Source organism: Cervus canadensis, chromosome 31 (genome assembly GCF_019320065.1).
Source record: "Cervus canadensis isolate Bull #8, Minnesota chromosome 31, ASM1932006v1, whole genome shotgun sequence".
Lineage (NCBI taxonomy): Eukaryota > Metazoa > Chordata > Mammalia > Artiodactyla > Cervidae > Cervus > Cervus canadensis.
The window spans coordinates 18,393,975-18,413,281 of NC_057416.1; the positions used below are offsets into that span (position 1 = coordinate 18,393,975).

Sequence of the window (19,307 nt, forward strand, 5' to 3'; positions counted from 1 at the left end):
ATACACCCAAGAAAAATGAAAACTTGTCCTCATAAAAACTTGTATGAGAAAAAAAACTTGTGTAAGAATGTTCATAGCGGCATTATTAATAATAACCAAAAAGTAGAAACAACCCTAATGTCCATCAGCTGACAAATAAAATGTGGTATATACATGTAATGGAACATGTGTGGGGCAGTAAAAATAAATGAAGTACTGACATATTCTACAAATGGGTGAACTTTGATTGAAACATGGATTGAAAACATGATGCTAAGTGAAATGAACCAGTCACGGAGTACAGCATACTGATTTGAGAGGTGAGGTTTGAGCCAGTGTCTGTTTGTAGATGGTTAATCCTTGGCAGTAGTAAGTAGCATTGCTCAGCCCTCGCTGGCATGTTCTCCGGGTGTTTGAGGTGGCTGCCTTATTGGGGTTGTCGTCGTGTGGGTTTTCACTTGCCCTGTAGACACTCTCTTGTCATTTCCTGTATGTTTCCTGTTGGAATGATTCTGCTGCACGTATTCTTGAAATTGCCCTTTCAGAGGTGTATGCTTGGTAAAAATTGTTTGCAGAAGTCTTATCTGACAGTTTGAACTGTAGTTCAGGGGTAAGAATTCTATTTAGTGGAAAGATTTTATTATAGATATTAGCATCTTCATTTGGTAAATTTTCTTGGGGAGCGTACAGAACATTCCTATGATACCTCTTGCTACTGTATGTATGTTTGTATTCCTGCTAATTTATATGGGAGCAGACAATCTTGGGGCCACTTCCACAACAGAGAAATGCATAGGAAAATACACTGTTTTCTTTTTAATAGAATGCAATTCATATATAGTTAACATGTAAACAAAGAACTTTCATGTGTTACTTCCTGCCTTAAATGAGAATTATATAATTAAAGTAAAAACATTGACCTCTTTAAAACTCAGGGTATTCTTAAAAAATAGGGTGTGTGAATCTTTTGTGGTATGTTTAAGGTTGCATTTAAGGAATTGGTGAATTTGTATCTTTTGATATACAGACCTTTGTGAGATCTAATTAGCTTAAGGGGGCAAGTTTTTGTCTTTTGTTTTTGGAAGGATCTTATTCAAAGTCATATTTGGATTAAGCACGAGATTACCTGCTGACTACTGTTTGTGACCAGCTCTTTTGCTTTATGATAACCCTGTCAAACTGATCTCCCTAGGTTGAAAACGTCCGCTTGGTAGATCGAATATCTTCTAAAAAAGCAGCCCTCGGTACTTTGTATTTGACCGCCACTCACGTCATATTTGTGGAAACCGCACCTGACGCGAGGAAAGAAACATGGGTATGCAGTCCTTATTTTTGGCTTTTTGTGTTTTCCATTGTTTGAAATAACAAGTTTTGATTCTGTTTTGTCTGTTCTCAAGGTGAGGAGGGTGGGACTTGGCGGGGTTGGGTGTTCAGAGCACTCTTTTTGGAATGTGAGCACTGCCGTTTTTGGTAAAGGGTCATGTCCACTTGATCTCTTTACTCACTTTAAATACTGATGATTTGAACATCATCAAAGAGAGACAGGGGAATAGCCAGAGGTGTAAGTGCTTCGTGTCACAGCTGACAAGTAGAGATTCAATAATGTCACTGTACCAGATACAGCATTTACACAGTGATTTGCAATCTGCTTCCTTCGTAGCATCCTGTGGTGCAGGCCATGTAGTCATTATGTTGTCTACAATTTTCTCATAATTTAAAAAAAAGAAAGTCTAGGGAAGAGTCCTATTATCAGGTATTTCTGCTACATAATAATGAGACTGTTAGAAGGTCTTTATTTTAAGAGAGCTGCCCAACCACGGCATTAGGACCAGAACCAGAATCTGTGGATTGTAGATTCTGCTTTTTCTGTAGACTTGATCTTTGCAGCAGAAGGTGGCCCGCCCTACTTAGTGGAGAGGAATTTAAAGAATGAAGCGTTGCCACTGAGGACTGAGCAGAGACCCTCCTGAAAGCCAGAGCGCTTCAGCATGGTTTCCTTTTAAATAAATCTCTTCTGCAGCCTGCCTGACCACCAACAGCTTAGAAAACAACCATCTCAAGTTGCTGTTGAACTCGAGCATTCCATGTGGAATTAAGGAGCATGGTGGCACCTCCCAGCGGAACCGTCTCTAACTTTTGTTGATTGCAAGGTTTATTTTACTAACTTCTCATGACTTTATTTAATTTTAGCTACCCAGTGCATTTCAACCTTTGACGACCTAAATGTTCCCTTACCTGGAGCTGTGCAGAATTCTAGGCTGAAGGGTTTGCTTCGTATAATGAGCTTGACTATCAGAAAGCTTGGCACTGAAAAATAAAATGATGAATTCAGACAGCTGGCTCTTACCCCCAAACATACCAGTTCTTGTCAACTGAGTGCAAGCCAGCTGAAGGTCAAGGGTGTTTCTTCTCTCTATATGTGGCTCAGAGACTGTTACCAAATCACAAGGCTTTGTGCCCAATGCACAGTGAGGCCCATCAGTAGTAAAACACTAGCTTTTGGAACAGAGAAAGGTTTATTACAGGTTTATACAAGGAGTTGGGTGGCTCCTGCCCTAAGAACTCCAAAGTTACTAAAAGCTTTCAGCAAGCCCCTTTAAAAGCAAAAGGTGAGGGTTGGGTGTGGTTAGTTGTTGCAGACTTCTTGGGGTCAGATCCTTTGCTCTTGAGGTCAGGTCATGGTCAGGTAACCATGTTCCTATAAATCTCTACCAAACGAATGTTATTCTCCATCCTGACAAGAAAGGGCAAGGTCCCAGGGCACAACTCTCACCCTCCAAGGTCCCATTCCTGGCTAAGAGAAGGCCAGAGCTCAGCTGGCAGCTCCATCAGGGCCAGGTTCCCACACCCTGCCCAGCTGTCCTCCCTAAGGGAGCCAGTCACCTAATCCAGCTGCCCCTCGGTCTCCTCCAGCCGCCCAAATGAGTGGAGACCAGGTTTCACAGACTATGACCCAGACAGACGGCCACTGGTAGTGGGTCACAGAGACAGGGATGGGGGAGAGGTTCGCCGCTCCTCAAGGCCTGGGCCATGGCTAGTGGAGGGCCTTAGTCAGAGCTCTGGAGCCCCGCAGGACATCGTCCCCAGCCTGTTCCCTGGGCCCCCCCGGCTCAGCCACTGGCTCAAGGCTGGGTGAGCTGGAGGGCCTCCAGGAGAAGGCCTGACTCTGCCTCTTAACTCACTCTCCTCCTGACGACCACCTCACCACCAACCCTTGAGCTGAGTCACTTCCTCCTTGGTCCCTCATTGTCAGTTACCAGTGGGCAGGGCCCTCTGCAGCACTGACCAATAGCTGAGCAGGACAACTTATTGACAACCGACCATTGGCTGAGCCAGGCCTGTTGCCTAGTAACAGGGTGCGGGAATAATAAGGCCCAGCAATGGCTGCCTGCTAAGAGCTGTGCTGCCTCTGCTCTGTTACAAGACCTGTTGCTTTCTGTCCTATGTACCTGTTATCTGTGCTTAGTTTACCCACATTAACTTCTGGCGGTAGATTCTCCACAGTCAGATCGCCACCATCGAGAAACAGGCAACGACAGCTACCGGGTGCCCTCTGCTGATTCGCTGCAAGAACTTTCAGCTCTTACAGCTCATCATCCCGCAGGAAAGGGACTGCCACGACGTGTACATCTCTCTCATCCGCCTCGCGAGGCCAGGTAGGGCAGAGCGGCCTGGCATTCAGCGTGGACTCACGCTTAAGAAAGTCACAGGTCGTGTTGAAGAAATGTCCATAATGCTTCTTAATTATAGTGCTTTAGAGATTATACCTTAGCCCAGCCTTCAGATGGGGGCTTCCTTGGTGGCTCAGATGGTGAAGAATCCACCTGCCAATGCAGGAGGTGTGGGTTCAGTCCCTGGGTCAGGAAGATGTCCTGGAGAAGGAAATGGCAACCCACTTTAGTATTCTTGCTTGGGAAATCCCATGGACAGAGGAGCCTGGAGGGCGACGTCCATGGGGTCCCAAAAGAGTTGGACACGACTGAGTGACTAAGCAACATCAAGCCTTCAGATGAGGCCAAGAAATCTGACTGATTTAGTTTCTGTCTTTGGGGGCCTCTGTCTGAGTTACTTACTGTGTGAGCCTCTTTCATTATTCATAGTATTTATCTTGGAGGGAGGTTATAGTTGCGCTTTACTTTTGGGATGAAATCATCCCAAAATGTGGTAACTGAGCAACCTTGATTGAAGCCTCCAACAAAACCCACAAATTGTTTTGTGTCGAAAACATATCAAATGGTCTAGTGCAGTTTTACCTATGTGGGAGCTTTTAAGTTTTGGTTTCTGTTGCTTTTTGATCCTAATATGTTTTTCCCAAGGTTGGCATCAGTGACTGTTCTAGGCATGTATATGTTGATTCTCCTACACAAAACCTTCTTAGGTTTTGTAGGAAGAATGGCTGATTTGAAAAATGTATGCTTTCAGTTACTGTGTGGTAGTGTATCCCTCGTCTTAGGGTCTCCAGACTTACAGCTTTTTATGCTATAAACCTAAAACATTTACAGCTTACTATGCTATAAATGTAAGAAACTCTACACAAGTGTTTCTTATGTGTGTGGCTTGTATGGACCCTGGGGTTCTTTTGCTAAGCGTCTTGGAAGTGTACAGTGAAAAGAGATCATTTGTATAAACAGTACCATCCACAGTAGTGTTCACCCAGAAGTCATTAATAAGGGAAATAGGACGTGTGCTTATAGTTATTTTGTTGTTGTTGTTCAGTCACTCAGAGTTGTGTCTGATTCTTTGCAACCCTATAAACTACAACTTGCCATGCTTCCCTGTCCTTCACTATCTCCTGGAGTTTGCTTGCATTCATGTTCATTGAGTCAGTGATGCCATCCAACCATCTCACCCTCTGTCGCCCTTTCTCCTCCTGCCCTCAATCTTTGCCAGCATCAGGGCCTTTCCCAATGAATCGGTTCTTTGCATCACATGGTCAAAGTATTGGAGCTTCAGCATCAGTCCTTCCAGTGAATGTTCAGTTACTTTACTGAATAGATACTTTACTAAATGCTTTTTGGTTTGGGGCAAAAAGTTTGATTGTAAACTCTTCAAAGCATTTGGTTGGGTCCTCAGATTCTTATGATATGAAGGGACCACATTGTCTGTTGAGAGCCAGGAGCTGAAGTTATGTGATGGGAGGGTTGCCAGGGAGCTGTCAGAATCTGATCACTTAGACTTGACTTCGCTTCCCTTTCAAGTCAGCCCACTGAGGCTTTTTTATCTCTCTGTGTTGAAAAGAACTGCAGAGTTAGCCAGAAAAGCAGTTGAACTTTTTGGAGGGCGCACTATAATTGGAACAGAAGTTCTGGGAAGATGTACGTTAGGCTGTGTGTGGCAGGGAATGCGAGGGGGATTGTGCGCCAGCAGTTTCTGTATCACTGATTAATGGATGTCCTGGATAATACATGTGCCCTGGCCGGATTAACGGGATTTAGGAATAGCCCAGAGAACTGGGAAAGGCCTGAGTGGAGGAGTCCATCACGGTGGCAATAAGAGCCCTGGCCTCAGATAACAGCGAGCTCCCAGATTTACATTGTGAGGGTCCCCAGGAAGGAAACCCGCTGTGTTTCCCCTCCTTTTAAAAATATACACTTTTTCTTAACGATGTAGTTTGGGGAGTTCGGTATTAGCCAGAGACCAAAGAAGGAGACTATAGTAATTAATTGAATTAAAGCCATTAGCTTGGAAGATTTTTTTTTAAAAGCCACCAGCATTGTGAAACATCGGAATTAGAAATGCCAGTTTATGTAAAACATGGTTCTTTAATGAGTGTGGAAAGAGGAGCTAGAATCCAGGCAGCTTCACAGTTTAATGCTAAAGGCAAGGCTAAAATTAGGACATATTATAGCCCAACCTTGGAAGTAAGGATTTGAATCTGGGTGGAGGTGGGGAAAAGTGGAAGGGTTTCCCCTGGAGGTGGGGGTGGCTTCTCAGGACACCCCAGTACCTTTCACAAATTACACCTTCGCTCTCCTTGAGGTATGTCAGAAGAGGGCTCTGGGTGTGTGTGTGGGGGGATGGATATGTGTGAGTGTGTGGATGTGTGTGTGGTGGGGAAATGACTTTGAGTTCCAGCAGAACAGTGTTGATCCCCAGGGTTATTGTGGTTAGTCATCAATACAAAGCTCATATTTTCAGCTCTCCTTGTGGAAACAGCTAACTCCAAGGTCCTATAGAGGAGACTTTTTCTTTTTTAAACAAAAGAAGAAACGTTTGGGAGTCCATTTAAGTCAAGGCCTATGAAGAGATAGTTTCAAAGCCCTTGAGAGTTTCTCTTCACTGAATTGCAGTTTCTGGGATAAGAATAAATCAAATGACTAAAAAATTTGTCGAGATTTTATTGGTTTGTCTTTTATGTGAATTCAGGTTGGTAAGGATTTGGTTATGGACTATGAAAGATCCCAGCAAAATATACTGTAGCCAAATCCAGAGAACTCTTTAATTCCTCTTAAAGGAATAAGTCAAAATTGGGCTGTAGCCCAAGTAAGGAAATGAATTGACTCGGTAGATCTGATGTACTAATAAGGTTATACATTTTTCTGATTAGAGACCCCTGTTTCTCAGAGGGCTTCATTTCTCCCACATCCTTTCTTTTCTCCTCCCTCTCATTAGCTTCCTGCTGTTTATTTTTGTATCTATCATCTTTCTCTCTTGTACTATTTGTGGGCCCTTTTTAATATTTAAACCATTTTTGGGGTCTGTTTTCCCATTTTATAATAGCATTTTCTTTCCTGCTCATCTGAGTCTCTAATTCTTCTGCATATTTTCTGTGGTTTTTAGCATCTCAGGATTGACATAGTCTCCTTAGCTTACTTTGACTTTTTGCAGTTCTTATCAGAGTCAGTGCCACTTAAGCAGTTTTTACAGTAACAATTTTCTTTTTATTGATGATATTAATCTCTGGGTCCAGTAGCCCTTTTCTACTAAGTGTCAGCTTCCTGGTGTTTAATTTGAGTACCTGTCTGTTGAAAACAGACAAGAAAGTTCTTGTTATTTTTATTTTAAAATGTGCAAAACCCAATAATAACTGTTACCTTCTCACTCTTCTTTAAATGGGTTTTCAATTACATTTATTTTAAGTTGCCTGAATTAAGTAGAGCATGGAGAGCAATTTAACTTTCATTACTTTGGGTTCTAAAACCCTACATATCAGAGAATGTGTGCATGCTAAGTCACTTCAGTCGTGTCCAACTCATTGCGACCCCATGGACTGTAGCCCACCAGGATCCTCTGTTCATGGGGATTCTCCAGGCAAGAATGCTGGGGTAGTTTTCCATGCCCTCCTCCAGGGGATCTTCCTGACCCAGGGATTGAGCCCATGTCTCCTGCATTGCAGATGGGTGCTTTACTTGAGCCACGGGGGAGGCCCATATAAGAGAATCAGTTCAGTTCAGTTCAGTCGCTCAGTCGTGTCTGATTCTTTGCAGCCTCATGGACTGCAGCACGCCAGGCCTCCCTGTCCATCACCAGCTCCCGGAGTTTACCCAAACTCATGTCCATTGAGTCGGTGATGCCATCCAACCATCTCATCCTCTGTCATCCCCTTCTCCTCCCGCCTTCAATCTTTCCCAGCATCAGGGTCTTTTCCAATGAGTCAGCTCTTTGCATCAGGTGGCCAAAGTATTGGAGTTTCAGCTTCAACATCAGTCCTTCCAATGAATACTCAGGACTGATCTCCTTTAGGATGGACTGTTTGGATCTCCTTGCAGTCCAAGGGTCTCTCAAGAGTATTCTCCAATACCACAGTTCAAAAGCATCACTTCTTCGGTGCTCAGCTTTCTTTATAGTCCAACTCTCACATCCACACATGACCACTGGAAAAACCATAGCCTTGAATGGGTACGTGTATTTGTATGGCTGAGTCCCTTTGCTGTCTACCTGAAACTGTTACGACATTGTTACTTGGCTATACTCCATACAAAATAAAAAATTTTAATAAAGTAAAACCCCACACACCTGTCCTTCTCATGACTCCTGGTGAATTTTCCCTTTCCTTCCTCATCTTGCCTTACTTAACTGACTTTGTGCTTAGTTGCTCGGTCATGTCCGACTCTCTGCAGCCACATGGACCTTAGCCTGCCAGGCTCCTCTGTCCATGGATTTCTCCAGGCAAGAATACTGGAGCCGGTTGCCATTTCCTACTCCAGGCGATCTTCCCGATCCAGGGATTGAACCCATGACTCTTGCATCTTGATTATTAAACATTCTGCTATGTATTTTGCAGGAGATGGAGGTGAGGAGAACAAATCATTGTGTTTTAGAAATGTTCAGTAAGCGTTGAATTGGTGTTAATAGTACGTTTTACGTTCTCAGAGTAGGCAGTTTGTAGCTGAGGGCTTCTACTGGGTGGCCTCTGGGTAAGAAGCTTGCCCACATTAATAAAACTGAGCTTTGGCTGACAAAAATGGGGGTTTCTCTGCCCTTATGAAGAATTTTACATAAATTGGGCCAAAGGTATAGTCGATCACCCTTTTCCTTAAAAATAATTGAAAGAGAAAATTTTGTTATTTTAATGGCAACCCATTCTGATGGCTCCCCATTCAAGAGTGATCTTAATATTGGTTACAGATTATTCTTACATGAATTTATGTGTGGTTTCCTTGTCTCTTCCTAATGACAGCAAGAATGATCCTGAACACAGAAAATCATCAGTAGTCTTAGAGTGGTTTTCTGCCTCTACCTTTAAACCTATGTGTAGGCATTTAACCAAGGGAACTCAACTTCTGTCATTTCCCCATCTTCCTTAGCACTCCTTTCACTGAGGGAATGGAGGCTTTCTCAAGAGATTCTTTTGGCTTCTTAAACAAATTGCATTTGTGGTTAACATTATGATATCAGAAGCCTGAGTCATGAAAATGGTACTTAGAGATGGAAAACATATGTTGGTGTCAGGCTAACCATTCCCAGAACTGGATGTCAATTTTATATGCTGTCTGCTCAATTTGCTAAGATGGGAAGAAACCGTTTTTACTGGAAGTGTCTACATTGTGCATGTGTGTGTGCATGTGTGTGCATGTATGTGTACATGTGCATCTTCTTCTTTGTTGAAACTGTATCCTCAATTTTCAAATTTGAAATACGATATCAAGAGACACTAAAATAGAATATAGCTTATCTCACTGATAAACCCTAGTCCTCTTGCTTCTTTTTTTTTGCAAGAAAGAGTACCTGCCTAATGCTAAAGTCTAGTACTTAAAGTATGACCCTTATCTTATCATGCTTGTGTCGTTGCTGTTCAGTCGCTCTGTCACGTCTGATTCTTTGCCAGCCCATGGACTGCAGCATACCAGGCTTCCCTGTCCTTCACTATCTCCCAGAGTTTGCCCAAACTCACGCCCATCAAGTCGGTGATGCCATTCAACCATCTCATCCTCTGTCGCCCCCTTCCCCTCCTGCCTTCAATCTTTCCCGGCATCAGGGTCTTTCCCAATGAGTCAGTCTGGTGGTCATACCTGTTGGTGAGTCATTCCAATAGCAATCAAAAGAAGCTGGAGACAGTCTTGACCTTAGGCCGCCTGTGTGTTACTGCGGCCTTTTGCTGGTTCTACTTTGTACTGTTGGACTTACAGACGCATGTTTAGGAGCATCCAGTTGTTCAGGCTGAATTCCACTGACAGATGAAGGACTAAAAATGATCTAAGAACACTGTAAGGAGAAACAGTTCCACTGGATAAACGAAAAGGAAGTTTAGGGGGGTGGTTGGAAAGAAGCTATACAAAGGTGGCCCGCATGGGGGGAAGGAGAAGGGGCTGCCTCGGAGGGGCAGCAGGTGTGGTGGGGAAGAGCACGCTCTATATAGCGGACTCCGGCCTGCTCGCTGTGTGACCCTGGGGTCACTGCCGAACCTCCCTGCGCCTCAGGTTTCTCATCTCTGCAAGGAGACCTGTGATGATGCCTACTAGATGCCCGTCGGTATGTTTCATCAGAAGAGAATCTGGAATGAAACAAGGGTTCACTGACTATCAGCCACGGTTTATTATCACCAAAAGTGCTTTGCGTTGCACTGTCTAGAAGGTAACTGCTAGCCACATGGGACTATCGACGGCTTGAAATGTGGTTGGTCTGAACTCAGATGTGCTGTTCAGTGTGAAACACACACAGAATTTCAAAGACAGTACAACACAATGTGTAAAATATTAATAGGTACTGTATTCCATATATGTTGAATGATGCCTTGGAAATACTGGGCTTAATGAAATATATTGTAAAGATTAATTTCACTTTCTTTCTACAATTTTCGTGGGACTACAAGGACATCTTACATGACAGATGTGGTTTACACTGTATTTCTGTTGGACAGCACTGATTTAGTTGCCTCCCTCAATGTGGCAAGGCCAGAGCAAGAGAACCAAAATCCTCGATCTTGCTGGGAATGGCTGTCAGGCCTGGCCTTGCAAGCATAAAAGGTGATGCCTAAACTCAGAGATGGTTTGGCAGACCTGAAAGAAGTCTGTCATCACACATCCTTCAACTTACCACTCATGGACAGGGTGCCATGCACTATGAATGGATCTCTTTTAATGAATCCTGGAAATACTGAGAACAGTACAGTTATGACATTTATGTAGTTGTTGAAAGTTCAAGTGTTTTCACTGAAAATATTTAAATATATTCCAGTTTTTTTCAACTGTTTTGTCATTTCTTTTTTGACTTTTTTAAGCTGTTTGAGCTTCAGAACATGGCAATGGCCTGGCCTCTCTGTAACCCTGAGAAGCCATCCCAAACTTGAGCTTGACATACATAAACAGATTGACTTCTGGTTGTCTTAAGGAATATGTATGTCCTTTAAAAAAAATTACACTATATTTGATTTACAATATTGTGTTAGTTTCAGATGTATGGCAAAGTGATTCAGTTATACCTATATGTTCTTTTTCAGATTCTCTTCCATTGTAGTTTATCATAAGATATTGAATATAGTTCCCTGTGCTATACAGTAACTCCTTTTTTATTTTATATATAGTGGTGCATATCTGTTAATCCCCCATTCCTAATTCCCCCACCCCTTTCCCTTTCGTAACCATAGCTTTGTTTTCTATGTCTGTGAGTGTTTCTATTTTGTAAATATGTTAATTTGTACTATTTTTTAGAATCCACGTAAAAGTGATGTCATATAATGTGTGTCTCTCTCTGCTTGACTTAGTGTGATAATCTGTAGGTCCATCTATGTCACTGCAAATGGCAATATTTCATTTTTTATGGCTGAATAATCTTCTTCTATATGTGTGTGTAGGGGGTGTATGTATGTGTGTGTGTATGTATATTTTTATATAACATAGTCTATATCCATTCATCTGTTGATGGACACTTAGGTTACTTCCATGTCTTAAATATTGAAAGTACACATATGTTCTTAATTCATTTTTAAGCCATATATTTTATGTGGTCTGAAAATACATTAGTTTTCAAAAGAAACTAGAAAAAAAAAAGCCCACAAAATGGGGAAGATCACACTCCTGAAAGGAAAGAAGTTCTTTTAAAGTTTCGTTTGGTTGTCCTGAGGTCTTGTTGGGAGGAGGTGGGTAGTCCCACCACAGAGATGGGGTATCTCTAGGGAGGGTCCCAAGGGTGAGCAGCTGGGCTGGCCTCTCCAGCCCGGACAGAACATATCTGGGGGGATTTGGTTGTGGCTTTGACTTGGCTTGATTTGATTTTATTCTCCCTTATTTTTTGCAGTGAAATACGAGGAGCTATACTGCTTTTCATTCAACCCCAAGCTGGATAGAGAAGAAAGGGAGCAAGGCTGGATGCTGATAGATCTCAGCGAAGAATACAAGCGAATGGGCCTGCCTAATAATTACTGGCAGCTCAGTGACGTGAATAGAGAGTACAGGGTGAGTGGAGGCATTTGGTGAAATGAGGGCTTAGTTGCTTAGTCATGTCCAACTCTTTGCGACCCTTTGGACTGTAGCCCGCCAGGCTCCCCTGCCCATGGGGTTTTTCAGGCAAGAATACGGGAGTGGGTTTGCCATTTCCTTTTCCAGGGGATCTTCCCAACCCAGGGATTGAACCCGCGTCTCCTGTGTCTCCTGCATTGCAGGCAGATTCTTTTCCCATTGAGCCATGGGGGAAGCCCATTTGGTGAAATGCAGATACTTAACCCAGATGAAGCCCTGACATCACAGAGCGGAGCATGACTTCTGTTAGCTCTCCTTTCGCTCCGAAGGCTCTTTGTGGGTACAGATGTGTGGGTTTCCAAGTCTCCCTTGGGTATTACCAGCTGTGTTCTCCACCTGCATCTGGGATCGGAAAGTTTGCAGAAGCCACCTTAGAGACCATCCCCTCCGACGCCTGCAGGAGTGGAACCCCAGAGAGGCCCAGCAGCACCCTCGGGGCAGCGCCTCCCTTCTCCCGCCTGGTCTTTTTATAGCTCAGTGAGTGATGAGTGAGTAGGGAGGCGCAGAGGCTCTGATGGCAGTTTGGCACCAGCTCCTTCTGGGCTCCCTGAACTCTTGATTGGTACACAAGGTCACCAAGAGGCTTCCCTGGAGAACCGTGGAGAAACATGTCTGCACTTCCAGAGGGGATGGGAGGTGGAGGGGTGTTGGGGGGAGCAGAGCTGATTCATGTTCTCCCCGAGGGTGGGCTTGCACAGAGGGACTGGTTTCCCTATTAATTTTTAAAGTGTTTCCAGTAATGAAAGTACAGTCAGAACATTGTAGAGAATTTGCAAAAGAGAGAGAAAAAGGAACAAAACAGCCCGTATCTCATTGCCCTAATGTTCTCTGCGTATGTGTGCTCAGTCATGTCTAACTCTTTGCTTGGAGAAAATCCCATGGACTGTAGCCCACCAGGCTCCTCGGTCCACGGGATTTTTCAGGCAAGAAGACTGGAGTGGGTTGCCATTTCCTCCTCCAGGAGATCTTCCCAATCCAGGGATCGTACCCAAGTCTCTTGCATGGGCAGGCAGATTCTTTATACCACTGTGCCACCTGAGAAGCCCATATTCTTCTAGTAGGTTTTAAGCTTTTCACTTTTTTCTCATCTGCGTAGTTTAACAACTTTTTTCCTACACGAGTAATGTATTTCATTGTTTACAATTGGAGAATGTGGAGGCAAAGGGATGGTTCAAATACATACAACAAAAATGGAATTATACTAAGTATGTTGCTGTTAATAAATATGTGGAAGTTCAGGTCCTCCCACATCTTTCTTCTGAATAACTTTATTATTTTATTTATTTTTGGCTGTGCTGGATCTTTGCGGCTACACGGGCTTTTCTCTCCTTGCGGTGCCAGGGCTTCGCATTCCGGTGGCTTCTCTTGTTGGGGGGCACAGTCTCTAGAGCGTGAGGGCTTCAGGAGTCGCAGTTCCCGGGCTCTGGAGAACAGGCTCGAAAGACCTCGCACTCCGGCTTAGATGCTGTGCCGCATGTGGGATCGTCCCAGATCAAGGATCGAACCTGTGTTTCCTGCACTGGCGGGTGGCTTCTTGGCCACTGAGCCACCAGGGAAGCCTTCTTCTGAATATCTTGAATTTATAGATTATTTGGAATAGAATGGCCACGTTGAGGCTACTGACTTCTCTTCCTAATCGCACTTAAATCTAGCAGTCATAATCTTACACCGTGAGCAGACATTTGCGTCCTTTCTGCCTTACCCATTATAAAGTATCCGGCTAATGTAATGATTTGTTCCGATGCTAAAGCCGACCTTTGCAGTGGATGTTTAGCCTTGAAATGAAGGAAAGGACTTCCCTGGTGGTCCAGTGGTTAAGAATCCTCCTGCTAATGCAGGGCACACAGTTTCGATCCCTGGAAGGCGTGGGAGGATTCCACGTGCCTTGGAGCATCTAAGCGCGTGCGCCACGGCTACTGAGCCCACGAGCCGCAACTGCTGGAGCCGGCCCTAGCAACTGACAGGAGCTCCCGCTCGTCGCAACTAGAGAAAGCCCGTGAGCAGCCCCGAAGACCCAGCTCAGCCAAAAATAAATAAATAAATAATTGGTTAAAAAAAAAAAAAAAGACACACAAAGAAATGAAGGAAAACCCAAGTTTAGTATAGAAAATTGGGTAATTAAAAAAGTTTTTTAAAAACATGACACACCCTTGGGTGAGGGTGAAAATGAGGCTAAGCTGCATCTGTGGAATAGTATTTCCTTGGAAACACAGGTTCTTCCTATGTCTGATGAGGTTTCCTTCTAGACTTAGCACCAAAAACATGACTCACATTTAGTCACTCAAGTCCTTCCGTGTAGAGACTGCAAAACATGAGTTACTCAGCTTCTTTTTTCCAAAAGTGATACGTAGCAAAGGCAAACTAACAGTCAGCAAATTGTGCTGAAACAGAAAAGGTGAAAACCTAGGGGATTTTCTGATTTTTGCAAATGTTGTTGAAATGAGAGAAAGATGATGAACCCTTATTTGTCACCAGCTTAGAAAATATAATAAAAGTTAATTCTGTCAAACTATTTCTGACTAATAGTCCATTGGGAAGGTTATGTCATCACCCATTACTTTTGCTTTTAACCTCATGGGCGAGAACAACATCTGCTTTTTCCTTCCTTCTTTTACAAGAGTTACTTCTTTCTTTTCACAAATTCCTTGATGGGGCTAGTGGTGTCATCTGATGGATAAGAAGCTATTGCCTGTGGTGGCAACAACTCCATACGTGGAGTACTGAAGCTGAGGTTCCAGAACCAGCACTGCCCTATTCTCTCCGAGCTATTTACCACCAGCATCATCTCTATCAGCATTGCTCTTATCCCTTTTTATAAGACATTTGCTTTGGGTATTCTCTCTAAGCTAAGATTTCCTTCTATTCCTAACTCGTTTTTTTTAAAGATTTTTTTTTTTTTTAATGTGGACCATCATTAAAGTCTTTATTGAATTTGCTATAATATCACTTCTGTTTTACATTTTGTTTTTTTGGCCACAAGGCACGTGGGATCTTAGTGCTATCACCAGGGATCGAATCCCTACCCGCTCCCTGCATTGGAAGGCGAAGTCTTAACCATTGGCCTACCAGGGAAGTCTATGTACCTAACTCTTAAAATGGTCTTTCTTTAAATAAAATAATGGGCATTCATTACCAGGTTAAAATTTTAATCTGTTTCTCTTTGAATAAAGCTGAAAGTATAATCCAAACCAGTAATTTTTAAAATCGTATGTCAGTTCTCTACAGCTATAGTTTATGTATTATGTATTATTTTATTTATAGATAAATCATTTCATGCTGTTCCTACTTTACATTGTAAATTTCTCCCTATTACATCATTAATTCCTTGAAGTAAATTTTAGGTCCTAAATGCTTAAGAAGACAGCTATCTATGTAGCTACAGCACAGTTCCTGACAGCTAACTCTCATCCTGAAGTGCTCAGCTGTGTGACGGACCCTCAGGAAGTCCAGAGGTCTGATTATTATGCCGTGGCTGGCCCCTCAGATGGATACTACCCTGCAGTGGTAAATGCATTTACTGGGAGGTGGTAACCAGGGCAACCAGGATCAGTCTTTCAGGGAATGTGAGTCTTTGGGGCCAGTAACTCTTTTGTTATTCATTATTGCCCTAGCACCTAACCTAATGCCTGTTCAGTAAAAATTTGTTGATAGACATCAATATTCTGTTATAGTCATCACACTTTTAAGAGACTAGAACCTAATGATTCCTGCCACTGAAAAGAAAGGATGATCATGTAACATGATAGAGGTGCTAATTGTCACTCTGATGGCAATCATATTACAGCATACAAATATATCAAATTAATATGTTCTACACAGGAGATGGCAAGAGTGAACACCAACATTTTAGGGATCAGTGAACTAAAATGGAATGGAATGGGCAAGTTTAATTCAGATGACCATTATATCTACTACTGTGGGCAAGAATCCCTTAGAAGAAGTGGAGTAGCCCTTATAGTCAACAAAAAAGTTCGAAATGCAGTACTTGGGTGCAATCTCAAAAACAACAGGATGACCTCTGTTCATTTCCAAGGCAAACCATTCAATATCACAGTAATCCAAGTCTATGCCCCAACCACTAATGCTGAAGAAGCTGAAGTTGAACTGTTCTATGATGACCTACAAGACCTTCTAGAACTAACACCCAAAAAAGATGTCCTTTTCATCATAGGGGACTGGAATGCAAAAGTAGAAAGTCAAGAAATACCTGGAGTAATAGACATGTTTGGCCTTGGAGCACAAAATGAAGCAGGGCAAAGGCTAAGAGAGTTCTGCCAAGAGAACGCACTGGTCATAGCAAACACCCTCTTCCAACAACACAAGAGACAACTCTACACATGGACATCACCTGATGGTCAACACTGAAGTCAGATTGGTTATATTCTTTGCAGCTGAAGATGGAGAAGCTCTATACAGTCAGCAAACAAGACCAGGAGCTGACTGTGGTTCAGATCATGAACTCCTTATTGCCAAATTCAGACTTAAATTGAAGAAAGTAGGGAAAACCACTAGACCATTCAGGTATGACCTAAATCAAATCCCTATGATTATACAGTGGAAGTGACAAATAGATTCAAGGGATTAGACCTGATAGAGTGTTTGATTAACTATTAATGGAGGTTCACTGTACAAGAGGCGGTGATCAAAACCATCTCCAAGAAAAAGAAGTGCAAAAAGGCAAAATGCTTGTCTGAGGAGGCCTTACAAATAGCTGAGAAAAAAAGAGAAGCGAAAGGTAAAGGAGACGAGGAAAGATATACCCATCTGAATGCAGAGTTCCAAAGACTAGCAAGGAGAGATAAGAAAGCCTTCCTAAGTGATCAATGCAAGATCACGAATGGGAAAAGACTAGGGATCTCTTCAAGAAAATTAGAGATACCAAGGGAATATTTCATGAAGAGATGGGCACAATAAAGGGAACAAATGGTATGGACCTAACAGAAGCAGAAGATACTAAGAAGAGGTGGCAAGAATACACAGAAGAACTATACAAAAAAGATCTTTATGACCCAGATAACCACAGTGGTGTCATCACTCGCCTAAAGCCAGACATCCTGGAATGTGAAGTCAAGTGGGCCCTAGGAAGCATCACTACGAACAAAGCTAGTGGAGGTGATGGAATTGCAGCTGAGCTATTTCAAATCCTAAAAGATGATACTGTTAAAGTGCTGCATTCAGTATGTCAGCAAATCTGGAAAACTCAGCAGTGGCCACAGGACTGGATATGGTCAGTTTTCATTCCAATCCGAAAGAAAGGCAGTGCCAAAGAATGCTCAGACTACCACACAATTGCACTCATCCCACACGCTAGCAGAGTAATGCTCAAAATTCTCCAAGCCAGGCTTCATCAGAATGTGAACTTCCAGATGTTCAACCTGGATTTCGAAAAAGCAGAGGGACAGAGATGAAATTGCCAACATCCACTGGATCATAGAAAAAGTAAGAGAATTCCAGAAAAACATCTACTTCTGCTTCACTGACTATGCTAACGCTTTTGACTGTTTGGATCACAACAAACTGTGGAAAATTCTTAAAGAGATGGGAATACCAGACCACCTTACCTGCCTCCTGAGAAATCTGTTTGCAAGTCAAGAAACAACAGATAGAACTGGACATGGAACAATGAACTGGTTCCAAATTGGGAAAGGAGTACGTCAAGGCTGTATATTGTCACCCTGCTTATTTAACTTATATGCAGAGTACATCTTGTGAAATGCCAGGCTGGATGAAGCACAAGCTGGAATCCAGATTGTTGGGAGAAACATCAATAGCCTCAGATATGTAGATGACACTACCATTATGATAGAAAGTGAAGAAGAACTAAAGAGCCTCTTAATGAGAGTGAAAAAGCTAGCTGAAAACTCAACATTCATAAAATGAAGATCGTGGCTTCTAGTCCCATCACTTCATGGCAAATAGATGGGGAAACAATTGAAATAGTGACAGACTTTATTTTCTTGGGCTTCAAAACCACTGCAGATGGTGTGGTGACTGCAACCATGAAATTAAAAGAGCTTGTCCCTTGGAAGAAAAGCTATGACCAACCTAGACAGCATATTAAAAGCAGAGATGTTACTTTGCTGACAAAGGTCCATCTAGTCAAAGCTACAGAGAAGGCAATGCACCCCACTCCAGTACTCTTGCCTGGAAAATTCCATGGACAGAGGAGCCTGGTGGGCTGCAGTCCATGGGCTCGCTAAGAGTCGGACACGACTGGGCGACTTCACTTTCACTTTTTACTTTCATGCACTGGAGAAGGAAATGGCAACCAACTCCAGTGTTCTTGCCTGGAGAATCCCAGGGACGGGGGAGTCTGGTGGGCTGCCGTCTGTGAGGTCGCACAGAGTCGGACACGACTGAAGCGACTTAGCAGCAGCAGCAGCAGCAGTCAAAGCTAAGATTCTTCCAGTGGTCATGTATGAGTGTGAGAGTTAGACCATAAAGAAAGCTGAGCCCCCAACATCACTCATTATCAGAGAAATGCAAATCAAAACCACAACGAGGTACCATTACACGCCAGTCAGGATGGCTGCTATCCAAAAGTCTACAAGCAATAAATGCTGGAGAGGGTGTGGAGAAAAGGGAAGCCTCTTACACTGTTGGTGGGAATGCAAACTAGTACAGCCACTATGGAGAACAGTGTGGAGATTCCTTAAAAAAATGGAAGTAGAACTGCCATGTGACCCAGCAATCCCACTTCTGGGCATACACACCGAGGAAACCAGATCTGAAAGAGACACGTGCACCCCAATGTTCATTACAGCACTGTTTATAATAGCCAGGACATGGAAGCAACCTAGATGCCCATCAGCAGACAAATGGATAAGGAAGCTATGGTACATATACACAATGGAATATTACTCAGCCGTTAAAAAGAATTCATTTGAACCAGTTCTAGTGAGATGGATGAAACTGGAGCCCATTATGCAGAGTGAAGTAAGCCAGAAAGATAAAGACCAATACAGTATACTAACACATATATATGGAGTTTAAAAAGATGGTAACGATAACCCAATATGCAAAGCAGAAAAAGAGACACAGATGTACAGAACAGACTTTTGGACTCTGTGGGAGAAGGCAAGGGTGGGATATTTTGAGAGAACAGCATTGAAACAAGTATACTATCAAGGGTGAAACAGACCACCAACCCAGGTTGGATGCGTGAGACAAGTGCTCAGGGGGGGTGCACTGGGAAGACCCAGAGGGATGGGATGGGGAGGGAGGCGAGAGGGGGGATCAGGATGGGGAACACATGTAAATCCATGGCTGATTCATGTCAACATATGGCAAAAACCACTACAATATTGTAAAGTAATTAGCCTCCAACTAATAAAAATAACTGAAAAGAAGAAAAAAAAAAAAAGAAAGCTGAGCCCCAAAGAATTGATGCTTTTGAACTGTGGTGTTGGAGAAGACTCTTGAGAGTCCCTT

General features: G+C 43.0%; 1 protein-coding gene across 1 annotated transcript in view; it reads left to right on the plus strand.

Annotated features, from left to right (window-relative positions):
- Positions 1–19,307, plus strand: part of MTMR7 (myotubularin related protein 7) — a 96,159-nt gene that overhangs the window by 32,768 nt on the left and 44,084 nt on the right. Inside the window, exons 2-4 of the mRNA XM_043454451.1 lie at positions 1,172–1,294; positions 3,473–3,635; positions 11,656–11,813. Coding sequence (XP_043310386.1) covers positions 1,172–1,294; positions 3,473–3,635; positions 11,656–11,813 — 444 coding nt within the window. The remainder of the gene's footprint in view (positions 1–1,171; positions 1,295–3,472; positions 3,636–11,655; positions 11,814–19,307) is intronic.